The following is a 26846-nucleotide window of genomic DNA, read 5'->3' as shown; positions in this document are numbered from 1 at the left end:
CCATCTGTACTAGCTATGAAGTTGGCACTCAAACCTTATCTCTGATGAAGAAAAAAATGGAACACAATTTGGAACACAGGATCATAACAAAGCTGCATGTTTAAATTAATCACAGTCTGCACGAAGGACCTTTTGTTTAGATAGCTGGGATTATCACCACTTCATCAAGTACTTTTAGGTTAGATGAAAGAGCCCCAGGAGCCTCAAACTATACACTCTTGTCTTATGTTAAGGTTCCTATTTCATATTTGTAACAGAATAGATATACACCTGTCCTCTTATGTATACAGTTACAAGAAGACAGATGTAATCCTAACCTTTCTGGTTGCTAGAAATAAGACCATCGTGAATACAATTTACACCTTGTAAAAACCTAATGTTGTAAAGAACAACCAAACAAAACATATTAAAGGACACTCCCTCCTGGAAGTTAATATCCCCGTTTCCAATTATAATATACCTCCAGTTGAAAAAAAGAAAGTATTTACATCTGTAAAAAGTCTAGCATCTGAGATGCTTTTTGCTTGACATGTCATTCCAAATTCTGTGCATTTCTTCGGGAGATATCTGATGCACTGTGATAACACGTCGATATCGGCACAGGCTGTAAGCCATCTTCCAATGATTAAAGCCACTGTTTTGGAAAGGATGAATGCCAAGCTTCCGCAGACAGAGTCCCACGTATACATCTTCAAGATGAAGAAGTCTAGTATGAAGGGAGGTTTTGTAGATCATCTCTGCTACATCAGCTGAAAAAATATAGCCAGTGCCCGAGCAAAATGGTGGGTAGTTACTCTCTGGATACAAGTCTCTAGGCATGTACCATTTACTACGGACGTCCCTTATCGGGCCTCCATTGATGACGTAACCAGTGAAGTACCTCCGTCTTGGCTTGGTGTTAGGTTTTAGCAATTTGTAAATAAGGTTGTCCATATTTACAAAAATATCACTGTCTGTTTTCATTACATACTTGGCTTTCGAGCAAAATGTGGCCACCCATCTCATTCCCATTAAGGTTTTCAGAGTCAGATTATGATAGGAGTCAATGAAGTCCTCCACAATAATGTCATGGAAGATTTGACTCTCTTGCTCCACCATCTGGTTTAACACAGAGTCTGTGTTTTTCCCCAGAAGAAAGAGGGTGGAGATCTTAATACCTTTAAAGTTGTTTTCATCTCCCCACGTCTCTCGAATGGCTTGTCTTGCATCAAATTCTTTGTGAGTGGTGCTGATGAGAATAACGAGAAAAGGGGCATTGTTCTCACACTTCTGAGGCTCATTTATGAGGAAATCAAATGAATGGGGGTTGATTGGTCGAGTCCTTATGTTGCCAAAAGAGACGTTTTTTCTAGCCATTGAGATGCTGTCGTAAGTTCTGTGGACAGTGTAGGATGAAGTGGGACGTGTTATGCTTAAGTACCAAAGAGCACTTGCCCAACAAACTACTGTGAGGACGTACAAGCATGAGACCTTTGAAGCCATTGTTCCTGGAGCTCTTCTATTCTGCCATGTGAATAAAAAGCCTTCTTGCCATTAGCATCTCTTTGTCCCACTGAGACAGCATGTTATTTTTCAATCCTGACAGTTTGACGTAGGAAAGGAACCTGGTAATGGTTCATGGATCAATGAAAAGGTTTTAAGCCTGAAGTGCAATCTTTCCCCTTCTGTAGCTACAGCCTCCATTTTGTTTGAAGTTCTTTTTTCCCCCTGAAAGGCATAAGTGGAAAATAATTTATATCAATGTGCCATTGATGGAAGAATAATCTAAATGCAAATATTCAAAATGCAAAATTGTAATACATGTAGATGTTACTGTTCTGTATGGAAGGAAGTTAATGGTAATTGCACTAATAGGTTTTGTCACAACTTTTGAGAAGTGAATAAACAAATTGGCAGGGAGTTAACTAGGAGAGGCAAGACACTTTTCTTTGTTTGCACCAAGTATTGGCTCTCAATCAGACCAGTGCTAGTTGATACCAAAGTGTAACTTATTCCTTATCAAAGATCTTCAGTAGCTGGTCACTGATGTTTGCTAGTGAAGTGACACATATTATACATAATATAAACCAACAAATTTACAAACATTCACCAAATACATAAAATAAGCTAACTAACAGAAGACTATGCTCAAATCAAATATCACACATCACAAATATCACATTAAAATTAAAGATTTTAAGTTTTCCGGAACTCGCAACAAATAATCTAATATAATAGACCACACTTGAACAAAATCAGGAGGACTGGATTCATATTGATTCACCTGATAAGTAATTTTTTCCATTATATACATCTCCTACATCTCAAAGTGCCATAGTGAAAGTGTAGGTGCATCTGGACATTTCCAAGTAACGATTATTGACATTTTTAATGTAATTAGAAGATTTGAAACACGTCTTTTCTTAATCTGTGAACTGTGATAAGAGTCCAGTAGCACTTTGAAGACCAACAAAATTTGTGTCAGCTTTCGTGAGACACTGCTCACTTCTTCAGACTTCTGTCCATTTGTTCTTTGCATCCTCCTGGACCAAACTGGGACCTAGGTTTCCTGTCTCATTACCAATGATGCTATTTCCATGCCTACTACCCCTCTGCATATTACACCTAATCCAATCAAGCCTATTGCCATTTGGCATCTGAAATAATCTTTATAAAGTTTATATCTCTGGTACCTTGTGTTACATAATATGGCGCATGTGGTCCATCCCAACAAAGTAACGTTTATGTCAGATCCAGCCCTCGTAACAATAGAGTTTGACACCTCTGCTCTAACTGCTACACTAGACTGGTGTTCAACAATTTATATATGTAGTGTCATCATTTTTGTTCCAAGGGTATTATTATTTTGCAGATTACAGTTGTGGAGACTGCAATTTAAAGGGGCAAACCATTGCAGGGAGGAAGGAGAAATTGCACTCATTCTCTTTGCAAATTTCCCTACTAAAAACTGCTACCCATTCAAGTTGCTTGTAGTCCTCACTTGGTAAAATCCAAACGTACCTATTAAAAAAAAAACCTCAGGGAAAGATTAACTGCGCTGTATAGAAAGTGTATTTCTGCCTTCAAGTGTTTAAGTTTTTCTTTTTAAATGACAAACTCAGCAATAAAGCAGATGCAATCTATTTATTTATTTATTTTATGATTTATATCCCGCCCTCCCCGACAAGTGGCTCAGGGCGGCTCACAACACAAAGTTTCACATAAATAGAATTTAAGTATAAAAACAGTTAAAATAATTAATACATTTAAATGTTTAAGACATTTAAAACATTTAAAACATTAGGGACAGCAGACATCTAGTATAACTACACTTGGTTTCTTGTACCAGCTAGTCATAAGCCAGCCGGAAGAGGGTTGTCTTACAGGCCCTGCGGAACTGGGCAAGGTCATGCAATCTGATGTATTCCCTTTCAGTCTGAGTTACTCAGAAATGATAACTTGGATTTACCATTCAAAATAAAGCAATAGGTTAGCAAACTTCTGTGCTGTTCCTTTTCCTTTCTACTGTGGAGGAAATACATTGAAGCTTTCATTTCTCTGACAGTAACAAGAGCAGGAAATACTGGGGACTAGGGACTTACTTTGGGAGATGTTAATTTGTTTTAATGTTGGGAACTTCCTTTCTAGTGAAACAAGAGCCAGAGTTGTAAGGGATGAGGGAATACGCTTTTTCAACTCAGTGCATGCCAGAATGTATGTTTTTTTTCTTTATAGCTGAAGCATCTTTTCCCTTTTTTTGTTTATTATAATAAATATGCTCAAACATGAACATAAGACATTTTCTTTTAAAGAGAAATGGGGGCCTTTTAAGAAATGTTCAAACATATTCTGAACAGAAATAAATCTGCTTATATATGATGTTTTAAATTCCCTTTTGTTCTTTACTAATAAAGGCGCTTGCATGAAAATGTGGTACTAAAAAAAGACTTCCTGAATTGCTGATGTTCACAGAAAACTTTGGGGAAGCCTTATTAACACAAACTTTGATGTTAGATAATTTTTTTTGTTTTCTTTTCCCTTTTTTTGTTTATTATAATAAATATGCTCAAACATTAACTTAGAACTTGCCCCAATTAGTCACAATTGTATTCTTTTGAAACTAAAGGATCAAGTCAGGATCAAGCCCCAATATTTTCAGTGGGACTCTAGCTGTATTAGGCACCCAATATATATATGTGCGTGTATACAATTTAGCCAAAATTAAGCACTTCTAATCACCTTTGATTTCAGTTGGAGGATTAAAAAAGTAAAGGTAAAGTTGGCTCTGAAGATTCACCAGTGACAGAGAGCTGATTTTTTTTTTTTTTTTGCCATTTCCCCGGCTCACTGTGGACCCTCTCCCAATTTCCCCTCATGCTATTCCTGACAGTCCCCACCCACCAAGCAGCATTTAAGGGAGATCAGCGCAAGCACTGAGTCTTTACCAACCCATGGGATGACATCACATCGCGACATTTTCTGGGCAGTCTTTTTTACGGGGTGGTTTGCCATGGTCTTCCCCAGTCATCTATGCTTCCCCCCCCAGCAAGCTGGGTACTCATTTTACTGACCTCGGAAGGATGGAAGGCTGAGTCAACCTTGAGCCTATGTTTAAATCTCTACCACAGAAAACAATGGGTCTTATGTTTGACTGTGAGACTACAATTGTCAATTTTAGATTGGAACATTTCTGAACACTTGGGAACAGAGCCTGGTGAGAGGGTGGAGTTTGAGAAGGGAAGAATTCAGTGGGGATGTGATTCCACAGGGCCTACCTTCCAAAACTGCCATTTTCTCCATGGTAACTATTTTCTGTAGTCTGAAGATTAGTTATAATACTGGGAGAACTCCAGGTGCTACCTGGAGGTTGGCAACCCTATGTTGGACCCTAATTTTATGATGCCAGACATCTTAAAGAAAGAATGACATTACAGGAAAAAATGACAGTATAAATCAAAGTCTAACATCTAAATCTGGTAGGATGACCACACAACTGATGATGTTTTTGCCACTGGAAGAAGTCAGTGGAGAAAGTTATTCACTTATAGACAATGGAGATGGAGGTGACTTTGCCTTATTTCCCCTCTGCACACCACATGCCCGTTTGGTACTTCCTCCTCCCAGTCCATGCTTTTGCTTTTCTGGATGTCAGAGTGGGGGGGGGGGGGGGGGGCTAGGAAAAGGGAATGGTAGACAGAATCACTTCTGCAAGGGCATTGTGCTCACCATTTTAATTCCTGGATATTACATCTTCAATCCTGGACCAGGGCCCTTTCTGGCAGCTGCCCCACTGCTGTGGAACAGCTGCCAGAAAGGAAAGTCTGCATCTTCAGGTCCTTCTCTTGATTGGGTTGCCAGGTCCCTCTTCCTCGCCAGCAGGGGACTTTTGATTGCAGTCCCTTTAAACACCTTCCAGGTGAACTCACCCAGCTGACATCCCTATCTACTCATGCAGGCTTCTGCTTATAATTTTTGAACATTAAATATTTCCCATTCTTCAAGCACCATTTTGAATTAAAAGATACATGTGCAAGCACATACAATAACTAGCATGTCAGCTCTTCCAGAATGCATTAGAAAGTAATTCTCTTCCCAGACTTTAATGCATTACACACATTTCAGCCTGGTTTTACACACACTTACATAAAAGTATGCCTTAATGCTCTTACAGATGCTCATTTCTAAATTAGTGTCTGCAGACTTCTCTGTTGACATCAACCATACATATTCTTGGCTCCTCTGGTTGGATCCCAAAGCTGTTTTAATGCTTCTTCAGTCCTGCTGCAGACTCCTGAACTCCCTTAAAGGCTGCTGGGGAGGGGAGACTGTCAGGAATAGCATGAGGGGAAATTGGAGGAGGGTCCACAGTGAGAGGGGGAAATGGCAAAAAATAAAATAAAATAGCTCTCTATCACTGGTGGATCTTTAGATCCAACTCTAAAGCATTTCCATTGCACATATGTTAGTAATTTCAAAAAGGTAACCATGTTATAGCCTGTGTTAGCAAAGTAAAAGGGAAATCAAGTGACGTCTTCAAGCCTACACCTATTCCAGCGTTATTTTTTTATGACTCAGAGTTCACTTCTTCAGCTATTCTTCTTTTACTCATGAAAGCTTGTCCTGGAATAACTTGGTTAGCCTTAAAGACTTCGCATATGTGCAATACCTGAGTAGTCTTGATTTTCCTTACCAAGCAGAGACTCTACCTATGTAGAGTGTAAATTAAGCTGTCTTTTCTATGACTGATCAAATGTCATTTCATCTTTAATATTTATCACTTTATTTTGTTTCCATTGGCTCTGACCTTAACAGAAGTCTTTTCAGCCCTGGCCCCGCCTGGTGGAATGAGCTCCCCCTGGAGATCTGGGCCCTGCGGGATCTGCTCCAATTCCGCAGGTCCTGTAAAACAGAGCTTTTTTGCCAGGTTTTCAGCTGAGTAAGTGGACGTCACTTGTTACTGGCCTCCGCCCCCCCCCCTTCATTCCATCCCAGTGCTATAAGATCTGCTGGACCTGGACAATAGGTCATGTCTGTGAGGCAGAACCTGCCATTTTAGTCTCTATTGTCACTTTATAGATTTAGATTTTATATATTTTAAATTGGTCTTTTATTGTTGATTGTTTTTATGATGTAACCCGCCCTTCCCTGAGCCTGTCCTGCGGGAAGGGCGGGCTAAAAATATATATAAAAAATATAAAATAAATAAATTGTGAAAACTGAAAGTCTGCCTAACCACTCACCCACCCGCACACACACACACACACACCCTTGATTGCATTGGCTTTGCCACTGAACTGAATAGCAGATTTTAAAAATTATCCTTTCTGAAAACAATCTTCTATGACCAAAAAGGGGATGGGGTGGGGTGGGAAATGTGGAGAGCAAATCATGTACAGTGCAGCCTTTTCAGAATAAACTAGCTTTGAAATATTTCCCCCCACAAAGTGCCAAAGCTTTGCATTTTCCTTCTGCCTCCCTTTCAGCATGGTTTTCAGAACCTTCACGGGTTCCATGCGGTAACAGGTACTGTGTGATTACATCCATCACATTCCGTTACAGACATCACATGTAAATTGCATCCCGGTTGGGTTATAAACTGATGCAAATAACACATTTCACCTTCAGTTACCATAGCCACTGTGATTACGGTCCCCTGCTCTTTCGTAAGGCTCTTGGCCTCTTCGTCTCTTTTAAATCTCTGGTAGTGCTTTGCATTTAATGAAAACTTTAGGTCAGCAACCGAGGGACCTCCTTATAGGAACTCAGTTCTTCTGTTTTTCACATGGGACCAGCTTTCAATGCCATTTAGCAAACCCTTTTTTATTCCTCTGATAACTCTACTGACAATATTTGCTACAGGAGTCATGTTAAATAATCTCACAGTTAACAGTCATTATTACAAACAAATCATTTCCTTGGTCCTTGTCCTCATCTTTATTGAGTCCTTCCCCTTAGTGTTCATAAGGATACTTGTAATGCAGCAGCTTTGTGGCTGTGAGATCCAGAATGAATACATCAATGGCCTTGATTACATACAAGCCCCTCTTTGTGGTGGCCTAGTGTTCAATTAATCAGTGTAAGAATGAGAAGGACCAAGACTAATGTGCAGATGAGGACATCTGAAATCATACACAGAATGCCTGAGGTGATAACTAACTGAACTGGATAATGAATTAGTCTCTCATAACTAAGCAAATTAACAGCTCAACAAACTATAAACAACAAAACCTTCAGCATTCACTGGGCAAACTGTGAGAGAAGTTTTCAAGCCCACCTTTCAGAGTATCTAAGCATTGCTTTTTGAGATATTGTTAGTGCCTTTCTTTCCAAAAAGAGAAGTAAGCCATTTGGAAGGATTAAGCTTCTCAATTAGTATCAGGGATGGGTAAATTCTAACCCACAGACAAAAGGTTAGGAGGACTGAAGGCCCACAGGGTCCATGAAAATGGCAGCCCCTGGGCTTGTGTTGCCACCCTCTAGGTGGGGCCTGGAGATCTCCCGATTTTGCAACTGATCTCCAATTGGCAGAGATCAGCTCCCCTGGAGAAAATGGTTACTTTAAAGAGTGGACTTCAGGGCTATCAAACTCATTTGTTACGAGGGCCGGATCTGACATTAATGAGACCTTGTTGGGCCAGGCCATGTGTGTACCTATTTAAAATTAGGTAGCAAACATATAAACTTTATAAAGGACATAGAGAAACACAATTAAATATTTCTTTTAAAAAAACTTAAAACATGCTTAAAACATTAGCACTCAATGGCCTTAAAGGTGCTCTCTTTATAATTCTCCCATTGGATGTAGGGAACTGTGTAAAGGAAGCTCTGGCTCTTTCCTTCCTTTCCCAGGGGACCAAGAGGGGGAGGAGCCTCAGCCAATAGAAGGAAGAGAGGCTTGGCTCAGTATCTCTGCCGTGCGATTGAGAGAGCCTGGCAAAGCAAGCTATCTCCCCCTTCCTCTCCAAGGGAGGAGTCTCAGCCAATGGAGAAAATAGAGGCTTTGCTTTGTAGCTCCTGTGTGATTGAGCAAGCCTTGCAAAGCAAGTTGTGATGAAGAAGGAAGCAAGAGAGAGGGAGAAGAAAGCACATGGCAGCCAGTAGCTCGGGGCCTGATAGGAACCCTCCAAGGGCCTGATTTGGTCCCTGGGCGTATGTTTGACACCCCTGCTCTACAGCATTGTACCATGCTGAGGCCCCTCACCTCCTCCCCCAAACCCCACTCTCTTCCAGATCCACCCCAAAGATTCCAGGTATTTTCCAACTCTGACCTGGCAACCCTACCCTAGGCTGAATTCTCATCTTCTGTAACTAAAGTGTAATTACTTAATATTGTACAATTGTCACATAGATTTGAGTTGAGTAGCACCTTAGCTTTTCAGGGCGTGAGCTTTTGAGTGCTGAACTTCCCTTTAGATAGGAAAGCAAAATCAGATATCTGATATGTAAGGAAATAAGGCAAAATCACCTCCATCTCCATTGTATCTGATGAAGGGAGTTATGACTCAAAAGCTCATATCCTGAAAATCTAGTTAGTCTCTAAGGTGCTACTAGACTTGGATCAAGGTGTTCTACTGCAGACCAATGCAGCTATCCTCTAAAACAATTAACACACAGTTTTCAACATCACTGGCTGGCAGGGACATAAGACAGCTGATGTTGTGATACTGACATCCATTTTAATACATTCTTAGTTACAGAAGGGGTGGAAATCTGAAACAGAGTGCCACTTTCGGGGTGACAGTCCTGTGTTTCTCATATTGTGTTTTCCCCATTGCAATGAAATGTAACAAATTCAAAGATAAATATTTAAACCAAGATTGATTTCAGTGGCATCCAATTGTGATCTGGATTTGCTGCATTGTGCCCAAGAAGTCTTTCTAGATAACTCAGTTTTGGTCATTGCCTGCCTCAATCTGTTTGGGCATAACAGTTATTTTATTATGGGAAATGAATTGATCCTTGTAGCTATCCATCAAGTTTGGACTTCAGTGCTGCTTAATGCCAAAAGATTGGATTAGACTGATCTTGCGACTAAGTAAGCACCAGGGGTGTTTCTAGAACATAAGGAGAGCTCTGCTGGATCAGACCAGTGGTTCATCTAGTGCAGCATCCTGCCTCACACAGTTGCCAATAAGTTCCTCTGGAAGGTCCACAACAGAGCACAGAGGCCTCAAGGCTCAAGATTGATACTATTTGATCACTTCCTATAAAATTTAGACATATGTCAGGCTACAGAAAACAGCAAGACTTCAACATGTGCAGAGTATCTTTCCCTCTCCACTTAGAAACCACCCCCAATATCCATACATCCAATTATTGTTTCAGAAATCTGTATGAGACCAAAAATTTCTTCTAGGAGAGATACATGGGTCAGTGCTTTCTGAGCATCTGATATTCAAAAGGAGAGGGAGGAGGAAGGTCATTCACTTGATCTTCCTCTTCCCCATGCTTCTTTTAATGGATAGGTTTCCTAAAGCCACTGAGAATAGAAAGAATAACATCCATACCTGAAGATGTGATTTGCAGATTAATGTGCATCTTACTTTGGAAATGAAGCCCAGGTACACCTTGTATTCCTGCTAAAAAGACCAGGAGAAGCCCAGGGCTGTTGTGGCATGCCTGGCAGGCTTTTTATGTCACCATAAAAACCCTGGGAGAAGAACTTCATTTCCTTGGGACGCTTCCAGTTTTGCACTACAGCAGTCCAAGAAGAACTATAACATCTCAAAGTGCTCTGCAGGAGGGAGATTCATCTAATCTTCTGGACTTTTTTTTTTTTAAGAGGAAGAAGCCCAAACTTTCCAATTTGTTGTAATAAATGGCTCCTTCATCTTCTTCCTTGCATAGCTGTTGTGACAGACTGCACCTTAAAGAGACTTAGAAGTGCTGTACAAACAACTAAAGGACTGTGAGGGGTTAATTCACAGAAACAGAGAGCCTTGAGTGGCAGGCTGCTCCAAGCAATCTGATTGGTTAGCATCAGTCTTCTGAACTGGATGCTGAGGAGAATTCAATCTGATTTCAGCCCTGGCTGAGGAGAGTTGAGTACTAACAGTTTCAGAATTCAGCCCGACTATGAGCAGTTTAACACAGAAAGGAAAACTGATGAAAGTTGGCAAGGAAGTTTGGGAAGTAGATGAAGGTTCTTAGAGGCAGAGAAAAGAAAATTCCCTACCTAGTCTAAATAGGGTACCAGAAAGAGTGCATCAGCCTTCTGGGAACAAAAAAGAGAATACTCAAAGAAAGTATACTAGGCCGGGTCCAGACTGGCATTTTAAGCCAACTCAGGGACGGCTCACAGATGGATTAAAAAATCAAGTCCAAACATGCACATCTGCCTCGCGTCCTGCTCCCGTACTCACTCCATCCTCTGGCATCTCTGAGGCAGCGCAAAAAGCTACCACTTAGGAAGCAGTAGCAAATCCTTCTGCTGCACACCATCTGTCTTTTCGGGTGTCTGAACGTGAGAGTGCACAAGAGAGGTGGACTGGTGGTGTGAACCCGCCAATCCGCTCAAGGTGTTCACCGGTATTCTTTTTTAAAAAATACTGGCCAGAGCACATGAGTTCATGTGCACATGAGAGCATGTGTACATGGACCACTAAAATGTATGGAGAAAAGAAACCCAAACCGCACCGAGGGGATGGTGCACAACAGCCATCTGACCATGCCAAAGTGCCTTCCATGCAGGAAATGGGTGACTCGCGTGGGAGCGTCTGATCGGAATTTGGCCACTCCATTTTGAACTGGCCCAATTTGAGATTTCTCCCATGTACCTGAAGCTGCTGATCTGGACTCAGTCCTAGAGTGTTTGAAAAAACACTGAAACAAAAGTCTGTCAACATAACAATTTTAAGTAACTGTGAATAGCTTAGGAAATCCTCATTAGCCTAAAATATAAGAACTAAAGTCTGTACATGTACTGATTTTACCTCAGAATTATCTATATTGAGTTATATATAAAAAATTAACCCCTGACTTCACCTGCTCTCACTCGTCTATGTTGAATAAAATATTTTGGTAATTTGGAATATAAAAACATCTCAAGTGCCATTTTAGTCATATAAGTTAACAGGGGCTCCCATTTCTTCTGTCAGGTTCCTGGGCTGAAAAAATAACCAAAATATTATACTGTGACAGGGTGAGACTGCTAAAATTCTTTAAGAAAGAAGAAAATAGACAACTAGAGTGTCTGTCTCAGTCACAAAAGGGAAAGAAAAATTTAGGGAAAATCTTGCCTCTGAGGGAGGGAAGTTAAACTGTTTGGCTTAACACATTTAACTCTAGCCTCAGTTTTCTCCCTTCTTCCAAGATTTAACAGCCACATTGACAGCAGTTGTAAATTTTGTTAATCAGCCAGCTGTGCATTTAAGTAGATGCATATTTTTGCCCGAAGCATGTCATCTTTATCGAACACACCGTATTTCCTGTGCAGAAGTATGGTCGCCAAACTCTGCCATGAATGAGAATTGTGGCTCCAACACACACACACATTCTAGTTGCTTGCAAGACTTTGATGAATCAGGAAGGAAACCGTTAGTGAAAATATCTGTGTGGTCGATGCTTCCATAGATCCTTAGGCAACTTAGATTGATAGAGACGAGTCCCAACCCAACAAGAAAAAGTGTACATATAAAAGTACATGCACTTTCCCCATGATGAAAAGCCCATTCCAAGCACTGGGGTGGTTAATATGCCTGTAGATACCATTACATTTGGTGGAGAAGAGGAAAGGTAAAATCCAGTCTCTCCTCCTTCCCATTCAAAAGGGGGCACAGAATGCATGCATTTCTTCCTTTGAAACTGGGTGATGGGTAGGGTTACCAGCCGTGTTCCCTCTAAGCTGAGTTAGTATGAGCTAGCTCACAGATTTTTAGCCTCTAGCTCACACATTTTTGTCTTTGCTCAGGAAAGATGACCCCAGAGCATACTAATTTATTCAGTCACTCACAATTTTCATGCCAGTAGCTCACAAAGTAGAATTTTTGCTCACAGGACTCTGCGGCTTAGAGGAAGCATTGGTTACCAGTTGGGAGATTCCTGGAGATCTGAGGGGAGGGGCCTGAGGAGGGCAGAGTTTGGGGGCAGGAGGGACTTCAATGGGATATAGAGTCCACCTTCCAAAGTGGCCATTTTCTCTAAATGAACTGAATTCTATAGCCTGGAGACCAGTTGTAATAGTGGGAAGGGCTCCAACCACTACCTGGAGGTTATGAAAAGCAAAAAAGCTCATGGCCACAAAAGCTGTAAATGACTTTGTAATAAATTGCAATGAAAAAATAAAGAACAATGTATGAAATCTTCTAACAAGACTCCACAAGAATTACAAAGGGTACACATTCAAACCCCATACATTGTTTTTCTGATAGAAATCCACTGCAGACTCGAAAAGAACATGTACACTCAATGGAGAGCACGAAGTATTAGTCTATTCCAGGGAGCTTCCATTCCTTTCCATGTGTTGGTGTTGAAATTGATGTCAGTATCCAGGGCTTTTTTGAAATTGATGTCAGTATCCAGGAACACACAGGAACGCAGTTCCAGCTGGCTTGGTGTCAGGAGGTGTGGCTTAATATGCAAATGGATCCCCGCTGGGTTTTTTCTACATAAAGCCCTATGTGGACCAATAGTGACATCAGGGGTGTGTGGCCTAATATGCGAATGAGTTCCTGCTTTCTACCCAAAAAGCCCTGTCAGTATCTTAATGGTTCCTGCACACAAAATTGCTGTGACAGATAGCAGTACCATGCCGTTTCCCAGAGGCTTCTTCAGGCATGCGTGCTCTCTAGATACTACATAACAAATACATATGCTTAATCTCGACATTACATATGAAAAATAATGAAACCTGGAGCTTGGCAACACAAGTGATGGGTTTTACAAGATTACTTGCAGCTTGATTATACAAGCAACCAGTCAGGATCTAAACAACTGCTTGGCTAGTTCTGTAAGATCACGATGGTTTGGGGTTTTCTATTTCTCAACCAGCAACCTGCGCGACACAGTAGAACACTTTTCTAATTTGGATGGGGAAACTGTCAAAATCACAAGTGCCATGTTGGTTTAAAGAAACAATGTTTGGAATCCCATGAATTACAGACAAGGAAAAAACAAACCACTGGGTACAGCCAAGTTGCCCTGATCTGGATGACCCAGGCTAGCCTGACTTCATCAGATCTCAAAAGTTAAGCAGGGTCGGCTTTGGTTGGCATTTGGACGGGAGACCTCAGGGGTGGAATCCTGGCAGAAGCTCATTTGCATATTAGGCCACACACCCTTGATATAGCCAATCCTCCAAGAGCTTACAGGGCTCTTCCAGGGCCTACTGTAAGCTCCAGGAAGATTGGCTACATCAGGGGTGTGTGGCCTAATATGCAAAGGAGCTCCCGCTAGAATTCCACCCCTGGGAGACCTCAAAGGACTCACGACACAGAGGCAGGCAATGGCAAACCACCTCTGAACCTGTCTTGCCTTGAAAACCCTGTGCGGTCTTCTATAAATCAGCTGTGACTTGATGGCACTTAACGTCACCACCATAGCTAAACTTTCTTTAAAAGATAGTTGAATGCCAACTACTGTTCCATTGTTGCTAGGCTTCCCCTCAACCCCAGCTCTTTGCTGCTATTGTTAATATTCATGGCCCTTTACTAAGTTTCATAAGTATAAATGCCCAACAAGTTTACAATCTTCAGCTACAAGAGTGGCTCATAAAAGGTTTATTTGTATGCCTGCCTCTCACAGCTACTTTTCTTCCAGAAAACCCAAAGGGGTTTTCAGAGAACAGCAAACAAAATGCGCATTTTTGATGGTCTGTATTGCACCATCTGTCTCCAGCTGTGGAGGGGCACTTGGCTCTGACTGCTGTCTTTGAGGGTCCACTGACCCCAAAATCAACATTTAAGGAGGGCCCTGGGGGCTATAGCAGGAAGGGCAAGCAAGAAAGGCCTGCTCCAACAGTCCTCAGTCTCCAAGACCTTAGCAAGCTTGTTAATGAGAGGATGTTTTGGAGGTCTTTAATTCATAGGGTTGCCTTAAGTTGGAAGCCACTTGATGACATTTAACACACCCACCTGAGTCAATTCTGCTAGCAGATGTAATAGATGAAAAGGCATTATTTAACTCCCCCCTTCCTCCAAGGAGCTCAGAGTGGTGAACACAGTCCATCCCCATCCCCTATTACATTTTTATCCTACCCTTCCTCAGGACCTCCAAATGACATACTTGTCCTTCCATCTGCCATTTTATCCTCTCGGCAAACCTCCCCCCCCCCCCCCCCATGTGCCTTTTCTAGTGCTGAAACAGCCATGAGATTGTGGCCACTATAATGTCAAGTTTGGTCCAGAGTGAGGTTTGAACTTGGGTTTCCTCAGTCCTAAAATGACATGCTACTCCCTATACTACCTGGCTCCAAACAACCAATTCCCGCAAATCATAAAAGGTTACTGTGAGGCTTGATCTTTGCTGCTTCAAAAGATGCACTACAAGCTATGATAGGTTGCGATCAGACAGGCAGCTTGGCATGGTACAGCCATGCCTCTAATTTGGTTCTGAGTTTTTTGGGGTTTTTTTGCACAGGTGGAGTCGTGATCAGATGTCGTGCCGATCACCATGGCTACCAGTACCTTTTCCATGGCATTGAGCCCACTGCTGCCCTCTTGCTGGCCTCCTGCTCCAGTCCTATGCATCTGCCTTGCCTCTCTTCACCATCCTGCCTGCCCTGCCAGTGGACCTGAGCAGGACTAGCTGCTTCACCTATCAGGCCCCCTGGAACCAGTGCTTGGCCCTTCTCTATCTACTGCATATTCCATGCAACATGAGAACTAATTCTCAGGGGGAACTTCTCAGGGTGTAGCCTCAGCCTTGCTGCCAGCAGCTGTGCCTCTCCATCCACCATCCTGCCTGTCTTTGCCCACTCACTCCTAGGCTTGCACAAACATTTTAAACAAGCCTTTGGTGAATAACTGCTTATGTGCTCATTGTATACGGTTAAGCAGTAATGGTGGCAAAACAGGATGTGAAATATCAGACATCCCAAAAGGCTTCACCCGGCAAGAGAGCGATCAGACACCAGCAGAAGCTCTGTGAGACCAGCAGGATCCCTAAATACTGGACTTTCTGTGGTGTTGCGGAAGTCAGGGGTGACCACGGGGGACCCAATGACTGAGGAACGGGAGACAGATGTAGCTATCTGGATATGCCTGTTAGATCCGTTAAAGAGAAGCAACGACAACAGATCTAACAGCTCGTCTGATCACACCGATACTGCACCAAAGTTTCCCCTGAGAACTAGTTCTCATGTTGCATGGAACATCCACCCATTCAGCTGCCAATCAAATGTTATGGAAAGCACACGTGAATCAGTATAAAATTGTGCCTGTGATTATAGAAAGGAGTTCCCACGTTAGAAGACAGAGCTTAGGTTCTGATTCCTTTCTCTATAGGAACAGGGCACAAGCACAGTTTCCCTAGACCCAACACAAATTTGTAGTGCGGTCCCCTGTACACATACAGTTCTATCCCCTACATGTAGTCTTATGAATCATGAAAGAAAAATGTCTGAAATGAGATGAATATAAAATATTGTGATTTCGACTTGCACCTTGTGCTGCCCTCTGACTTTCAGGCCCTGTCAAAGTTTACCAATAAGATCCCACCCGTGTGGGTCATACTTAGAATTTAAACTGTGTGTCTGAATGGGATGTATAGCTCAGACAAGCAGTCCCCAAAAGACTGGATCCCTGTGACTCATCTAAGAGTCTTCCTTGAACAGAGAAAGGGTTCTCCTTACTTTGCTGAAGGAACTTTTTCTCTGTTCAAGGAAGACTTGGCCGAGGGGGCCACTGGACCCAACAGAGTGGAAAAGAATGATCGGATTCAACTCTAAAGGTTAAAAAAAAGGTAAAAGTAGTCCTCTGTGCAAGCGCCAGTCATTTTCAACTCTGGGGTGACGTTGCTTTCATGTTTTCACGGCAGACTTTTTTTAATGGGGTGGTTTGCCATTTCCTTCCCCAGTCATCTACACTTCTCTCCCAGCAAGCTGGGTACTCATTTTATTGACCCCGGAAGGATGGAAGGCTGAGTCGACCTGGAGCCGGCTACCTGAACCCAGCTTCTGCCAGGATCGAACTCAGGTTGTGAGCAGGGAGCTCAGACTGCAGTACTGCAGCTTTATCACTGTGCCACAGCGCTCTTTCAACTCTAAGTAGTTTCCACTAAATGCTGCTCCTGTTTAAGAATGATTTGTATAGGACCCTTTCACCTTTTCTACCGGTGTAAGAGGGAGGAGGAATGCTCTCATCAGATTCCTGATCCTCAGGGCAAACCTTTTGTCCATGCAGGGCTAGAGACAACCTTTTAGGAGCTGCTCCTCCCTCTTACGTCTGCAAAAAAGCTGACAGGATCCAACCCCTGAAAATTCCAAAAGTCTGCAGTCCGTCCACAAAACACCTTCTTTTATTTTGTTCCTCTTTTGAACCCCTAATTCTGTGTACCATTTCCATTTCTGCCGATATTTTTACTCTTTAAAAAACGTATGCATTTTTCAAAAGGTTCTGCATTAATAAATCATCATTTGCATTACATGCACAATTATAAGTATAAATGATATATAAAGTATAAATGATACATATAATACATAAGAGATGAGAACGATGCAAACTACTTTGGGTCCCCATTGGGAAGAAATGAGGGCTATAAATGAAATGAATAAACAAATAAAGATAAATTCCATATAAATGGTGTATCTGTGAAAGCAGTGTCTCAGTGTCTCAATATTTCAGGCTAGAAAATCCTGTACATTTGCATTCTTATACATCCTCCTTATTTTCACATTCTGCCAGCTGTCTTTTTCTTCAAAAAGCAAATGTAAGTCCTTTTCCCACATATTTTAGAGCTAAAATGCTTAATATATCAAGTGAAAAGGTTGATTAATCAGATTTCTCCCGCCCCAAAGATGGGTGTCTTGAACAGAGTTTCATCATAGGGTGGAAAGCGCTGATGACTTTTATGATAAGCAATCTTGCTTCCGAGAGATTGCATTTGAGATGATGACATGATTTCTCTTTTGTCTGCACCAATTAACTTCACTGACTGTCCCCTCTAGAACCTGTGCTGAGAGGCCAGGATATTATGATTTGTGATTTCTTTTATCAATTATGTTCAAAGCAAATAAGTAAATGGAGAGCTTTTTTTTTTTTTTTAAGTAAATTGTCTGACTCATCTATCCAATGCATTCATCATCTTGAATAATACTAAATTTCTCCTAATTACAGAAATGGTGATCATGGCTTCGGGATAGCTGTTTCTTTAAGTTTGGTAACTTGCACAGTCCTAAATCATATTATCTGTCAGTTAGTGAACTGTCTATCATTTTGTAACATGTAGGGTTTTTTTTTAGACAGCTTCTGAATATGTGGCATCATGCCATTTTAGCCTTTGCTCTGGGTAATAGCATTGCATTCCTTGGCCTGGTGCAAGCTTGTAACTTATATCCATCCTTATCTTGATCATAATCTCATCTGATACATAAGCCACAAATAAAATGTCTTTTATTTCTGAAATGACATAACTTTACCATAGTAACTAGTTTAATCACTGGGTGGGTGCCCCTGAACCTTTAGGCTAGGGTTGCCAGGTCCAACTCAGAAAATACCTGGGGACTTTGGAATGGAGCCAGGAAACTTTCCCATTCCCTAAAACAAATAAAAATACAGCAGTGCAGTTCCCCTGAATACAGTCTTCATTTCCTCATCCCCCAGCAGCCGCACTTCTACTAAATGAAAGTGAATACACATACAGAGCAGCCAAAATAAACAGTTTGCAAGCACACCATTTTGTGATTTGGGGTTGCCAGGTCTGTGTTGGAAAATACCTGAAGACTTTGGGGGTGGAACTAGGAAAGGGTGGGGTTTGGGGAGGGGAGAGGCCTCAGCATAGTATAATGCCATAGAGTCCACCCCTCAAAGCACCCATTTTCTCCAGGGGAGCTGATCTCTGCCAGCTGGAGATCAGTTGTAAAAGCTAGAGATCTTCTGACTCCACCTGGAGGCCGACAACCCTATAATCTCACTAGGGCAATTTATTCATGGGAGTTGCTGAATGTAACCATCTGCTGTATTTCAACCAACTTCTTCAGACGACCAGGAAAACTAAAGGTGAGCAGCCTAGGGAGTGGAGTTTTCCTCCATTCCATAATCAGCTTCTAGTTAACTCCATTTTATTATACACACAACTTCTGAAATCAATGCAAAACAAAAAGAGGGAGTGTACTAGCTTCTCTTTCCTTTCTCACATGGGTCACACCCTCACCAGGAAGAGCCATGTGGCTCTATTTGCTTACCCTGCCCATGCAACTTCCCTCCAGCTGAGATTTAAAGGCACACACACAGTCTTTTAAACATGATGCGTCAAGGTTTAAAGGAACATTGTGGCTGTTAGGGCACGGCTTTCCCCTACCAGCCAGTTGGCTGTTGGTGAGGAGAAGCCTGCAAAACTGGGGGATCACCTGCCAGAATCTGGGGGCTGGCAAGACTACTTTAGGCCCTGCTAAAGTAGAGATTTAGGACCAGAGTTGGGGGAGGGATTTCAATGGAGATATAATGGCATACAGTCTCTCCTCCAAATCTGCCATCTCCTCCAGGAAAACTGATCTCTCTGGATGGAGATTAGTAGTAATTGTGGGAGAACTCCAGGCCTCACTGAGGCTGGTAACCCTCACCCATCACTAGGCTTGTGCCTGACCTTTGTTCGATGGTACAGAAGAGAAATCTTGCCACCCCTTTTCTTGCTGCCAAGTTACAGCTGTCATAACGACCCTGTGAGGTTTTCAAGGCAAGAGATGTTCCAAGGTGGTTTGTCATTGCATGTCTTTGCCTAGTGATCTTGGTATCCCATGGTGGTCTCCTATTTAAATACTAAGCAGGGCTGAACTTGCTTAGCTTTTGCGATCTGTCAAGATTGGGCTAGCCTAGGCCATCCAAGTCAACGCAATCTATCTATACCCCTCCTTTTCCCCCAGCAGTGACCCAAGCGATTTTAAAATAATATGCCAGTTTGTAATCGAGCAAGATTTAATTACATCAGGTTTTTTTTAAAAAAAGATTAATTAAACACAACCTAAAAGAAAATAACTTGTCAGTTGGCACATGAAAACCAACAATGGCAGTACCAAAGAGACTTTGCAGAGGAAGCAACTACAAAGTCATGGTGCTACTACTGAGGTGGCGTCATTTCAGAAGGTGAGGATAACAGGAAAGGGCCTGTACTGAAAACTGTAAACGGCAGCAGGTTGTTTCAGATAACACTTCTGCAACTGCATCACCTAAAGTCTCAGGAGGATTTTCTCACATACGGTGTTGGGAAAATGTGATGTTGCCCCTGAAGAAGTGGAGCTATGAGGGACAACACATGATGTCACATTCTAACGACTCTTCCCTGAATTCCAAGAAGAACTTTTGGCTAATCTGGAATTAAAGTGACTCATACTCCTGAGTTTTTTATTAAAATAAACAAAATGAACTTCCCGACTCTTTCCGAAGTTCATGAATAAAATTCAGATAACCTTCAGGCTGTGATTTCTTGAACCTAACAAGGACACCAGACGATAATACATTGTAAAAACTAGATGACTCAAAGGTGCTCTTCTATTTTATATTTTATTTCTTATTTCATTAGACGCTCCATACAAAAACTACTGTTTCACTTTTTAATTTGGGGAGCCTGAACATTCCTGGAAGGCAGCAAACTGTGATCAGTCAAGCCACCCCGATTTTTCAATTTTTTAACGGCTACATCATTAGGTTCGTTATAACAGATGCTCACTGCTGAACAAAGCCCTCCAGTTGAACTTCATCCCCTGTGTTGGGTCTTTCTCTTGTATGATTTGTTTCTCTGCAAGGTACAGCAAGCAGTGTAGGTATTTTCTCTTCATCCCCATTAAGGCTTCTCACATATTGTATATGTATTCTTGGTTTTTTACATGGGTGGAGCGCAATGATGGAAACACGCCCAATACAACTGTTGAATCACACAATAATTGGAGTTGGTAGACTTTTCTGTCTGTACACTTTGGGTCCCAGAGAAAGGGTGGTCATTCCTACAAAATGTGTTCTTATACAACAATGTAGTGCAACTATAGACCAATGTCAGTGGGAAAGCCCCTCTCCCCCCAAGACAGAGGTTAGAAATTCTCTCTCAATAATTGTTTGCACAAGGAATTATGCACCATGTCTTCCTGTTGTTCTTGTCAAGCATTGCTTTTTTCTTGGGCTAGCTGAAAAACAAACAAACATACTTGCTCTAATGGTTTTAGAGCATATGGGATAAAGGTAAAGGTAGTCCCCTGTGCAAGCACCAGTCGTTTTCAACTCTGGGGTGACGTTGCTTTCACAATGTTTTCATGGCAGACTTTTTACATGGTGGTTTGCCATTGCCTTCCCCAGTCATCTACACCTTCCCTCCAGCAAGCTTGGTACTCATTTTACCGACCTCGGAAGGATGGAAGGCTGAGTCAACCTAGAGCCGGCTACCTGAACCAGCTTCCGCTGGGATCAAACTCAGGTCATGAGCAGAGGGCTCCAACTGCAGTACTGCAGCTTTTCCACTCTGCACCATGGTTATGGGATATATAACCTCTATTCATCATGTAATTAATCCAGAATAATCCATAGTCATAACCTTGACCATGGATCAGTAATCCACCTCACTCTTGAATACTAAAAAGTGGGAATAATCAGCATTTCTGCTACCATATTAATCAATCCCATGTTTAGGAACACATTCCAGTGGTTTAGAAGCAACTACTCTACATTTAGACAGTGCAATATAATGTTGAATCAGAAGTAGGGAGACTACGATGGCCCTGTCCACTTCCCTCCCTCAGAGGTAAGATTTATCTCTGTTTTATATTTCCATTTTTGTGACTGAGCCACCCAAGTTCTCTGTTTTCTTCTTTCCTGAAGAAATCTGTCTGTCCCACCCTGTCACAGTACAATATTTTGGCTGTTGGTTCAGCCCAGAACCTGAGGGAAAGATCAGGAGCCCTTTTTAACTTAAGCAATTTAAATGGCACTTGAGGTGTTTTGAAATTAAAAAATTAAAATATATATATATATTTTATTTAACATACTGGGGAAAGGTCAGGTGAAATCAGGGGCTGAAATTTCTAAGGTAAAAGCAATACGTGCACAGACTTTAGTTCTTATGTTTCAGGCTAATGAGAATTTCTTAATCTATTCATAGTTACTTAAATCTTTATGCTAGGAGGCTTTTGTTTCTGTGTTTTCCAAACACTACACTTTCTTTGAGTATTCTTTGACTTAGAGAGGAAGAAAGGTGAATGTAAGCCACTCTGAGACTCTGAGTGAAGGGCTCCAAACCTCTTCCTGCTCCTCCGGCTTGTACTCTGTTTCCAGTACCCAAACCCTTTCTCTTGAAACACCAGTACTCATCCTGAGTTTTTAACTTACTCTTAACAGTATTTAAAGGGACCACACCAGACCAGGGATCTTCTAACCACACCAGACCAGGGATCGCTGCACTCTTCAGAGCTGGCTCTCTGTATGACTGGGTAGAGAAATTTCCCCCCACTAGAAAGTCCATTCCCTTTGTTTAGCCCAAACGGAAGTCTTCATCTACTTCCCAAACTTCCTTGCCAGCTTTCCTACAGTTTTCCATCTGTGTAAAACTGCTGTCAGCTAAGACTGAAATCAGAGTCAGCTCAGTCAAGGCAGAAATCTGACTGACTCCTCAGCATGCAGCTCTTAAGTCTTTTTCTGCTCAGCTGATACTAACCAATCAGATTGCTTGGAGCAGCCTGTCACTTAAGGTCCTCTGTTTCTGTGAAGAATTAACCCTTCAAAGTCCTTCAGCTGTTTGTACAGCACTCCTAAGTTTTTAAAAAGTGCAGTCCATCACAGAGACCTATGCTCATGGACAAATGACACAGCTATGAAATCATTAGGGGACCTTGGCCTAGTAAGTTTATCTCAGTCTAAACAATTCCACAGGATGACTGTGGAGGGGATGAAGTAAAGGACAGTGAATCATAAACTGCCTCAAGCGCCTTGGAGAAAGGACAGATAAAAATGGATAAGATAAAGGAAAGAGATCCTATTGCCAACTTTATTGTGTTTAAACTGGAACTCACTTTCGTTGCATAGGGGTATATCCAAAGGAAGCCTAATAAGAGCAAAAGGTTCTGTTTGCACAAGGGGGTTTCTCTAATTTCCGTGAATGGCTCCAGATTTTTTTTTTAAATATGAACATACGTGATTTATTCCAGGGTTCTTGTAATAGGAGAAGTAGACAATGGTTTAGACCCCCCGTTTCACTTTTTGTATTCTTGGTCTCTTTCTGTTACCCCTCTGGAAGCTCCCTTTCAGAATTATTTCAATTTCAGAATCACCTTGAAGAAAAGCTCTTTGCCCCCCACTTTCAACTTCCCCAAACCCGACTCTCCAACAATTCCTTTCTTTTCGGCTTTGACAGCAAGAGCAGCATGAGACGGAAGCAACACTGAACTGAACAAAACAGCTGGCAAAGCCAACCAGTGTGGCGGACCACCGAGGCCAGGAAAAGAAAAACAAACAGAAATAGCAGCCTCGCTATTGGTGTTAATACGGAATGGTGCATAAAAGACGGCAGTGGGTGTTTCACTCAGTGCTTCCTGCACATTGGGGAAAATCTATGTGAACAACAGCAGCAAAATTGCATATAAAATAGGGAAACAGATTCTTTCCCCATATTGTGCTACTGCTGAGTCTTAACCTTGGTTTCCTCCCTCAGAACAGGCGTGCTTCTTGTTTTGTTGAAGCTGGCCCAGCATGATACTTGGAGGAGAACCCACCTGGCAGTCTGTTTGGCTGTCAGGGAAGAGACAGAGGATGGGGGGCAGGTCTGTCTAGCGACAGCTCAAACCCAAAAGAAGCAGATGAACCAGTTGGCTTTTGAATCAGAGACCCGTGGGAGAAGAAAAAGGACTGTAGAATTGGGGAGGGGGGGCTTCAAGGCTGGAATAGTTTCTTGGTTACAGCAAGGCTCCCCAGAAAGCTCTGGTTGCTGCAGATTAGTTTCTGTGTTCTCTAAAAGATCCTGGAAAACATTGCAGAAAGATCTTCTCAAGGCTTTTCTTTTTTAAAAAAAAGATTTTATTTTGTAGGAATTTACTCCTTGCTGCTTAGCTGATAGCTTCATTTGTGGTGCACCTCTTAGTCCGTGCTCTCTTTCTAGGAACAAATGGCTGGGGTGGCAGGAAGTAGCTTGGGTTATTGTTCATTACTCTGAAGAGACTCTCATTGAAGAAAAGGTTAGTGCTGTATGGTATAGAGCAGCAGGGGGAACTGAAAGGATGGAGGAGAGTTTGGTACCGCCTGATGATTGAGATAGATGCAGGCGTGAATAGCTTGAAGTGTGCCTGCACGGGCAAGTTTCTATTTCTCCATCAAGGCCTGTATGGGACTGAGACTTCTGTCTTGTGTTTGCACTGAGGTAGGGATGTCTCAGTGTGTGCGTATGTGAGTTTTCCATTAGTCAATGTCCTCTCCCTCTTGGAAGCAATAAAAGTCCAGTACAGACAACTTTCCCCTAGGAAAGCCAGTTTGGTGTAGAGGTTAAGTGTGCGTGGCGCAAAGATCTGGACCACACTCTTACAGCCCAGCCGTGAGGAAAGAACTGGAACTCCCCCAGTATACACATCTAGATCAACTCCAATTCAGCAGCAAACCATAAAAGTTGTACTTCGATGGTATTTAACTCCAACAAGACTCTTGTATTTTAATACATATCTGTTGCCATATTGCTAGAAGAAGTGAGGAACTAGAGGCTCTTTCTACTACAGTTGGTGTCATGTAAAATAATTAATGTTTCACAAATACATCTAATCACAGGTTATTATATAACTAAAGATCTGGTCTTGATACTTTTAAATTCGTTAAAGACCTCATACTAATAGCAGCTAACTCACATTTGCTCTACATTGGCAAGATCAGAAACCTCCCCCAATGTATCAGTGGGATAAAAAAAAATATGGGAGTACTATGTATTAGACAAAATTGCTCATTGGACTGTCCAACAAGACAGACTAAAAAATAACTCTAAACATGTGAATAAATGGGCAGGGAAAAAGGGCCCTTTTTGGATTCCCCTAGAATTAGACCCCCAGCCCAAACTTTTTTAAACTTGATGGTTCTGTGGGGGAGAGGCTCCTACAGCTGCCCTGCAAATTTGGAGCCTCTACCTCAAACTCCCTCCCACTCAGCCACAATTCATTATATCCTATTTTGCCACTGACTTCAATGGCCCACAGGGGATAATGGGACCGTATATTTGGGAATAGCCAAATATCTCCCGAATCAGATTTGGCTACTGAATCTGCTATTAGGAGATATTCGGCCCCCTTGAATTTTTAAGCGCTGAATATTCCCAAATCTAGATTTTCCTGGATTTTGGTTTTTTTGTACACCCTATTTAGGACTATGCCAACACAACTGGAAATCCATAGTACTATAAGAAGTGAAGCTTAATAACTCTATACATGGTGAATAGGTTAAACATGACTTGGAAATCCATGCAAGTCATTGATAGGGCATCTTTATGAGTAATCTTTTATATACAACATGTTCAGTAGGAAGAGAAATAAGAGATCTATGCATTGTATTTTATTAGATTACTTTATATTGTACGTTTTGGTGTTCACCTATATAAACCTGATACTATACTTTCTTATTTCCTGATGTCTCTGGTCCTGGGGAAAAAATCCATTATTCTGTATAATTTTTTGGTAAACACATTTATTTTTTCCATGTGTGAGCTCCGTGAGCATGGGCTTTGTAGGACTGACACCATCTGCCACGTTGTTAAATATCTTGGGAGGCGGAAGGAAAAGAAGGGGGAGAGGAGTTCAAGTCATAGGCAGAAAAGAAAGGGAGTTTATTTTTTTTGCTTTCTGTGATCAATAGTGGGAGCAATTCCATAAGCAGTCAAGAAAAGCCACGGAGGTGCCAATTGCATTCTTATGTAATAAACTATTTTAGGTCTTACTAACAGGTGCATATATTGAACAGTGTTGCTGTTGTAAGTGGTTCACAAGTCTTCTTCCACACCCATTCCATAAAGTGTGCCTGGTTTTGTTTTGGAGAGCCAGTGCGTCTTTCTGGGAAAGGGAGGCCTTCCTCTGTTTGATATGGGATGCCTGAAGTATATGTCATTTGAAATTTGGATTGTCCTAACCTCATCCCAAATGCACACAATTCTGAGGACATAATTTCTAGGGCTGACCTCTTTTTGTAAACGTATTTCAGCAATGGCATAAAAACCTCCCTCTCTTTTCAGCCGTTTTAAGGGGCCTCTGATAAAAAGGATATTTGGTCATTCAATTGGCTGTGACCATGGATGTGACCACAGAAGTAAACAATGACTTCACTCTTTTTTTTTTTTTTAAATGTGTGTGTGTGCATGTGTGTGTGTGTCTGCACCTTGAAGTCGTGGTGACTCCAAGGCAAGAGAAACCTGCTGAGGGCCTGGAGGATATTCAGAGAGGTGGCTGAATAGAACCTGCCCCTGTCCTCCTGACTGCTGGTATTTTGAGGAGGTCTCCCATCCAAGTACTTGCCAGAGTCCACCCTGCTTAGCTTCTGAGATCCGATGAGATTGGGCTTGCCTGGACTATCCAGGTCTGGGCAACGATTACTTCACTCTTAATCAGCACTGTTTGCCCCTCAGCAGTGTTCTCATATAGGCAAATCAGACTGGCTTGGTAGCCATGTGAAGTGATCATGTTCACTATGTACGGTAATCCCTGACTGGCTGGGATCATCTGATGAAGAATATAAAGGGGGAAATTTACAAGGGGAAAATTGTGCTAAAACAGAAGTGGAATAAGTGAACAAACATAAAAACGCAAACCTTCTCAGGGGCGAGAGAATCTTTATTTTGCTTCTGAATAGCTGAATGTTGACATATCTCTAGCCACACTACCTCTGTTTTTGCAGCTTCGTACCCTTTAAGTCATGAGATGGACCAAAGTCCTCTCAAGGTAGACTTGAGTTCAGTTTTGAAATGTGCTTTGAGAATCGGGACAGCCCTAAAACTATGTCCATCCCCTCTAATGATACATCATATATCTCATCTAAGAATGCCTCTAAGTATTTATTTCTCCCATTTGGAACTAGGGTTGGGTTTCTAAGTCAGAAGGTACAGTTTTTATTGATCCTGGTATTGCTTGTTTTAGTAAGTAAAAAGCATAGATTGGGGAAAGAATGCTGGTCCAGAAGAAGCTCTGCTACAGTGATCCTTATGTTATCTGGAGCAAGAAGATACTGAAGAATGGAATTAGACAGGGAGGCAACATCAGCATTGGATAATTCTTTTTC

At 41.8% G+C, this 26846-nt stretch overlaps 1 protein-coding gene across 1 annotated transcript in view; it reads right to left on the bottom strand.

Moving 5' to 3' along the window:
- Positions 1-374: 374 nt before the first annotated feature.
- B3GALT1 (beta-1,3-galactosyltransferase 1) overlaps positions 375-26846 on the bottom strand; it is a 274615-nt gene continuing 248143 nt past the window's right edge. The window contains exon 3 of the mRNA XM_060257346.1: positions 375-1707. Within this exon, the coding sequence (XP_060113329.1) occupies positions 502-1482 (981 nt within the window). The 5' untranslated portion in view covers positions 1483-1707 and the 3' untranslated portion in view covers positions 375-501. The remainder of the gene's footprint in view (positions 1708-26846) is intronic.

Source organism: Heteronotia binoei, chromosome 16 (assembly GCF_032191835.1).
Source record: "Heteronotia binoei isolate CCM8104 ecotype False Entrance Well chromosome 16, APGP_CSIRO_Hbin_v1, whole genome shotgun sequence".
In the NCBI taxonomy this organism is placed as follows: Eukaryota; Metazoa; Chordata; class Lepidosauria; order Squamata; family Gekkonidae; genus Heteronotia; species Heteronotia binoei.
The sequence above is the reverse complement of the archived record's forward strand: the minus strand, read 5'-3'. Positions and strand labels throughout refer to the sequence as shown.